The following is a 6,763-nucleotide window of genomic DNA, read 5'->3' as shown; positions in this document are numbered from 1 at the left end:
CCCCTGGTAGGGAGGCTGCAGGCTGCAGAGCAGCCCAGGGGGCCGGGGTCCCCAGCGCTCCCCTCCCCACCCCTCGTTCCCAGCTCATTAAGGCTCTCCCATTATTCTGACATTTGTGCGCGTCACGTACCGGGAAGAAGTAATTTACTTAGAAGAAATTAAAAGTTCATTTTAATTGAGCGCACACTGCAGTATGCAAATGTGGGGCGCATTATGTACACTGATGCAGAGACAAAGGCTGTAATCAACTGTTAACCCTCTGCGAGCCAGCCCCACGTGCCGCAGCAGCACCGGCACGGCTCTGGCCATGCCAGAGACCCCATACCCACATGCGGGGTGTCCCCTGGCTATGCGGCTCCGCAACCTGGCAGCATGCACGGGCGCAGGATAAACCCCGTGTGCATCTCTCCGTGCCAGCGTGGATGCAGGAGCCAGACCAGGATGCCAGCGATGGAGGCTGTCCCCCAAATCGCTGTGACGTGCTGGGATGGCTCCAAGCCAGCAAGACAGGGTGGACGGTTGGGGCAGGGGCTCTCCAGGGGTGATTAAGTCCTTTTGGGGAGCCCGGATAAGATGGCGACGGAGGTGCAAAGCCCAGATGAGATGGGTATGCAGGTCCAAAGGCCAAATTATGGCTCGTTGCATCTGTGACTGTCCTCAAATCCAGGTACCGCTGGATTTGAGGGTGGTCGCAGATGCAATGAGCCCACAATGTTTGCAGCATCCTATTGCCCAGGAGTTCCTCAGCTGGGCTGTTTTTCTTTTTTTTAGGCTTTTCTCCTTTTTTAAAAAATTTTTTTTACTACCTGTCAAATCTGAGATTTTTTAATGGCAGTGCAAATGGAACTGGTTGGCAGATGCAAGATGACAGCCCGCTGCAGGAGACAGACAAATTACCTCCAACCTCGGCTCAAGACACCCACAGACTCCCAAACAAAGGGAGATGGCGATGGGGGGGTGTAGCAAGTTGTCAGTGCTCAGTGAGGCTGCCCACACTGGACCATGGGTGCTCCGTGGGTGCATCATGTCTGCGGGCATCCCATGCACACCAATGCCAATGAGCCACACCGTTGGAAAGGGCTGTTGGGGATGGCACACGTGAGCATCCAACATCATATTATGGGTGGGTGATGCTAAAAGCAAGGGGGTTGTGGGGACAGAGCTGTCCCCTTGGAAGGCACACACCGAGGGTGACAGGGTGCTCTTTGCATGGTCCCAGCCACCCTTCGTAGGAGGGGCGATGCTGTTGGGCATCCCTGCGCCTGGCACCGCACCAGCTTTGCCAAGGATAGTAGGGACAGACCCAGGATGGGACCCTGACACCCTGGGGGGGACACGATGGCACTTTTCATCCCAGGGCCACATGGGGAGGAGGGCTTGAAGCTTGCACCTCTGCCTCGGTTCGCCTGGCCTGTGCTCTCAGGATCTGCAGCCCCAGTGGCCCCAGTTGGCTCCCAGTAGCATAGGCAACCAGGGTGGTCCGGACGGCGGCAGCATCACGGAGAGGATTTAATTGCTGCCGTGTAACCTTTGCGCCCCGTCCCACGTGCCGGCCAGGCGCCTGGCTCTGCAGCTCCAGATGGCACCCGGGAAAGAGTTAAGTCCGCTGTGATCAACAGCAAGAAGCAAGTGGTAAACAGTTTTTCTCTCCCTCTGCTAAATTAATATGCAAATTCCCCCCCCCACCCCCCCCAGCTCTTGCTTCGAAATTAGCGAGGTAGAATGCTTGGGCTAATTATGCATTCAAACGAGCAGGCTTCGTTAATGTGGCACTAAGAGGAGCCTGAAAATGATTGTGAGACGATGAAATTGAAATTGGAGCACGGCACTTCTAATGCATCTGGAGTCACTCTTGCGTGCCCCGGCAGAAGTAACCTGGCAGTGACCGGCAGCCCCTGCTGTCCTGCCCGCACCCGGGCACCCGTGGCCGCAGCACCCGCAGCACCCGCGGCACCCCACGGCACCCTTCTCCCACTTCTCACCTCCCGCTCCAAAACCAACCAGGTTACAAGATTTCCCAGCGCAGGGATGGAGAGGTGGGATGGCCCCGTGCTGCGGAGCCAAGCGCTGTGCACCCAGAGCTCCCAGTTTGGGGTGGGGATGGGGCAACCACCCTGGAGCATCCCCGGGATGCAGGATAGCGGGGTCGGGGTTAGGACTGATGGTGCCTCGGGCGAGCAGAGCAGCTCCTGGCGCAGCCCTCGGTGGGTCCATGCAGGTCCCGCTGGGTGATGCCTCCGTCAGCCTCCCGTGCTCCCACGGTCCGGAGTGTGGCTGGGAGCACGGTTCTCCTCCCCAGGCCCAATTCTGGCCCCCGAGGCAGCCGGCAGGGCCTGAGCATGTTTGGTAAAGCTCCACATGTACTGGTGTTCGGATGGATAAGCCTCTGGGTGGATAAACCCCTTCCTTCTCCTGGGGATGCTGAAACCCGATGGCTGCAGGGGAGTCATGGGGGGGGGTCCCATCCCCGTCACCACATCCCAGCAGGTTCAGTGCCCAGCAGTCCTTGGCACATCCCAGCAAGGACCAGACTGGCGGCATATCCACATCCATCACATCGCCCAGCCCACAGCACAGGGCTGGGTGGCATGGTGGCATCCAGGGCCAGGCTGAGGGTTGCTCCGTCCAGCGTAGCCTTGTCCCCCAAGGAAGGCGGCACCCACGGGGCTGGGGATCTGCAGAGGCAAAAGTGGGAGAAAATGTTGAGGGCGACAAGACAGACAGGGAGATGTTTTACACTGGGGATGAGCGGCCGTGGGCTGTGACAGACACATGGGATGACAAGGGATTCACGGGGAAAATGTCTCAGGATGTCACCAGCCCCGGTCTCCGCTGGGCTAACTGCTCACTGCTGTCTGCACGGGCTTGGGTTCAGCCACGCAAAGGCTAAGCCCAGTTTCTCGTGAGAGCCGGCAGCACCGTGGCCGCAGCCGGCTCTGCAGCCCTGACCCAGCAGCCGCAGCAGGACCAGCCAAACCGCCCCCCCCCCCGCATCGGGCAGCAGAGATGGATGTTGGTGTTAAATATTCATCAGAGGCGTGGATTTTACTGGAACCGTCCATTAAGAGGTAATGCACAATCTGCAGCATGCTCCCGGTAGCTGGGGCACACCGTGGTGAGCGGCTGGGCGGAAGGCAGCGGGGAGAGAAGACGGATGCTCCGGAGGAGGCTGCAGAGCCATGAGCCAGATGCACTGTTAGTAATCAATGAGGTACTACAGACTTTAGGCGCTCAACCGCCAGGAATAAATAGAAGAAATAAATAGACAAGGAGATGAGTAGCCCCCCAGAAAGGAGGGGAAGGAATGGGGGAGCAGCAGGGATGCAGACCCTGAGGAGACAGTCCCTTGGAGCAGGGTGGGATGCAACGGCATGGTTTGGTCCAGAGGGATGCTGAGCACCCTGGAGCGATGGCGAGCGTCCCAGAGGGATGCCGAGCACTCCCAAGAACATACCTTCGCAGAGGAGGCCGTCGGGCTCGGAGCAAACGGCCTCCCCCACTGTGCGCCCTGGCAAGGCTGGGGCGAGGGCAGCCCACCGGCACCAGGACCTGCCGCGGCCGGCTCTGCTCCGCAGCGTGCCCCAGGGTCTGGGCTGGCATGCAGAGGGGGTTGTTTTCCCCCCTCTCTCCGGTAATTTTTCCCTCTGACTATGATGCATAGCGGTGCTAATTCGGCACGTTGCCATTAATTCCAGCACAGCTGCCGCTCTCTCCCTCAAGGCATTTCGCTAATACTCAGCTTCAGAGCCTCTCAGCAAATTAACATCATTTGTTCTGCAGAACATGTTTTATTTCTACACTACATGCATAGCTTATTACTCCGCCAGCAACTCGGGGTGTGCGGGGAGGCAGCGCCGGCGGGTACAGCCCTCCAGAGCAAGCCCTGCTCCCCACTTCACCGTGCCCATCCCCAGGCAGGCGCAGGGATGGTGCGGCACAGTCGTCCCCCCCCGTGCCACCTCACACTGCTGTCCCTGACCCGAGTTGGAGCTGCAGGTATTTTCTGCCGGTACCGGGATGCTCTGGTGCTGTCGGTGCAGCCCAGGCTGGTCATGCAAGGTGGGATGGTGGCAGCGTGCTAGATCAGTCGCTGGCTGGCATCTCCTGCATCCCCCCCCCGGCCTGATGCCACACCTTGGTGCAGAGGGATGCTCCCACATTTATGGACACATAGGGGACAGTGGTGACAAGAGGTCCCTGGATGCCAGAACCAGAGGGTCAGGCGCTCAGCACCCAGAGCTGGGAGCCCCAGAGCTGGCTGTGGCAGAGACGTGTTCCCTTGTCCCCAGCTGGCACAGCCAACCTGCACCCCAGCACCCTCCTGCTGCCCCCCCCACGGCCACCCCCCACCTACCCTTCCCTCCTTGGGTTATTACTCTGCCTGATTAATGCCTCTGGAGTTTCAGTTAATGATCTTTGGGTGAGGGGCAGGAGGAGGCAGGTGTGCTGGGCCCCCACAGGCTCGCTAAGCGGGTGGCTGCGGGCAAAGGGACCCCGACCCCCAGCCCCCCCGCCGGCCGCGGGACCAGGCTGGGACTTGCAGGACGTGACGCCGAAGGGCACCGGCACCTCCTGCACTGGCAGCGCCAGCGGGAACGGCTCAGACCCTCTGGCAGCAACGCTGGGCTGGAGCAAAGCATCTCCCACATGGCTCTCGGTGCTGAGCCCCCCCCAGGAGATGTCGGGGCCGCTGGCGGCTGGTGCGAGCCAGGCAGGGTGTCCCGAGCTGGGCAGGGTGTGCTGCCCCCCACCCAACAAACCACAGCCTCCACCGGTGATAATTTCAGGTCTTTTGCTTTGATTAAGGTTATTTAAGCTTTTTACCGAAACATAAAACCTGATTGTTTGCATAAACAACCTAATTGGATTATAGTGCACAGCATCGCTAATGCTGCGGGCTGGCTGGGAGCCGGCGGCAGCACGGGGGCCGTGCCGGCAGACGAGGCCTCCGCCTCTGCCGCGCCTGGGGTGGTTTTGGCAGGGGTTGGGTGAGATGCCTCCCTGCCCCACGCCGGGGTGTCCACCCACCCGCCAACCCCTCCCAGCCGTGGACGGACCCTGCCTCGGGGTGGGTGACGGCCGCGTGGGGACACCGGCGTCCCCGGCACATTGGCCCTGGCTGCACCCTTGGTGATGCGACGGCTGCAAGGCGAGGTGGGACGAAGCCCCCGCTCCGGCACTGCCTGCGGGAGGAGGAAGAGGAAGGAGGAGGAAGGAGGAGCGGTGTGAAGGTGCCAAGCGGCAAGCGGGGGGTCAGGAGCCCCAGGCGGGTGGCTTTGCAGGAATGCTGCCTCGCACAGCGTTTCCATGGCTGGGAGCTGCAGAAGGCTTTCATGGCAAAAGGCGGAGAGGCTCCATGAATATTTCATTAGGAAAGCAATGTGGTGTGCTGCAGAGAACATCTGGCTGGAGTCCCTGGAGACCCCTGCCTTGTGCAGGAAGCAGGAACTGTGAAATATGGAGGAAAACGAGGGAGAGGGGGAGACGGGGGGAAGCGTCCCACAACACAGGGAGTGTTCCTGCCCCCCCCCCGGCTCCAAGGTGGGCAGCATGGGGCAGGCGTGGGGCTCTGTCCTCCCATGAACGGTGGTGCCGGGAGGTTTGCGTGAGGTGGGGAGGCTGCGGCGGTGCTGTCCGGCTGGTGGAGGGACCTTTTCTGATCCTTCTCCGTGGAACATTTTGGGGACTTGGCTGCAGCACGGTCTGCCCCTCGCAAGCAGGGTGCTGTGTTTAATCCCAATATCTGATGCAGGAACGGGTAGAGCTGCTCCTCCAGCCTGAAGTCACGACGCACGGGCTGGCTGCGGGGTGGCCAGATGCTGACAAGCCTGGCCAGCGATGCCTGAGCCTGGGGTGGGATGGGACGGGAAGGGATCGGATGGGATGGGACGAGACAGGATGGCTCCTCTTGCTTCACTCCACATCCCTCCCAGGGAGATGCTGATGCCCTTGAAGCTGGACGCTGGGGGCCCTGCCCTGGCTCCTGCAGGCGATGGGTACTGGGGTCAGGGACCCCGAGGGAGGTTTTTCCTGATGGTGCTTGTGCAGAGAGAACATCCCCAGGCACAGGGGTGCTGCTGGGCACAGCCCGGGTCCTTCAGAGGTGCAGAGCAGCAGGCGAGAGTTGGGGTGGTGTGGGGGCTCGGCATCGCCAACATCTGTGTTTCCCATCAGTGCCGGCTCCTTCCCCTGGTGCTGGCCAGGTTTGGCACTGGGGAACCCAGCCAGAGCCCTTTGCCTTCGCGTGGGTGCCGGTGGAGCTGCGATGCCACGGCGTTCCCAGCACACTGCTGCTGGCTCCGACGTTGCTCCTGCACCACGGGGCAGGCAACACGTTCACCAACCCGGACCAGCACGCGGCAGCATCGGTGCTGCCGGACCGAGGCTCTGCCCCTCCACCCCTCAGCCCCTTCCCCGAGGCTCCCGACACGCATTCACACCCCCAACCCCACGAGACACCCACCACCACCCGCAACCCCAACCCCTGCACCCAGCACCCCGCGACCACGACCCCTGCACCAGCGCGGCTCGTGGCCACGGGACCACGAGCATGCCGGCACCTCTCCCCGGTGCCCTGCAATCCTCCCCTTCCCTCCTCCTCCTCCCCAGCGTGGCGGTGGGTGCAGAGGGCATTCTCCGCCCACCCTCTCCTTCTCCCTCATCCCCAGGCTCGCCTCCGCGGCAGCCCCAGTTTGGGAGCAGGGGACCGTTCCCGCGTGCTGCTGGCAGGACTTCGGCTCACGCCCTCCCCGCTCCGCCGCGG

The 6,763-nt window shown here is 61.6% G+C and overlaps 1 protein-coding gene across 2 annotated transcripts in view; it reads right to left on the bottom strand.

Moving 5' to 3' along the window:
* Positions 1-246: 246 nt before the first annotated feature.
* Positions 247-6,763, bottom strand: part of LOC104839336 — a 7,275-nt gene continuing 758 nt past the window's right edge. The window contains exon 2 of one of the 2 annotated variants that reach the window (XM_010579574.1): positions 247-2,675. In XM_010579574.1, coding sequence (XP_010577876.1) covers positions 1,762-2,675 — 914 coding nt within the window. In that variant the 3' untranslated portion in view covers positions 247-1,761. Of the gene's footprint in view, positions 2,676-5,871; positions 6,312-6,763 lie in introns of those variants that run through there. The other variant, XR_775153.1, reaches the window with a different exon arrangement.

The sequence above is a fragment of the Haliaeetus leucocephalus genome, unplaced genomic scaffold (genome assembly GCF_000737465.1).
Source record: "Haliaeetus leucocephalus isolate CR32 unplaced genomic scaffold, Haliaeetus_leucocephalus-4.0 Scaffold668, whole genome shotgun sequence".
Classification (NCBI taxonomy): Eukaryota; Metazoa; Chordata; class Aves; order Accipitriformes; family Accipitridae; genus Haliaeetus; species Haliaeetus leucocephalus.
This window is presented reverse-complemented; position numbering and strand designations above follow the sequence as displayed.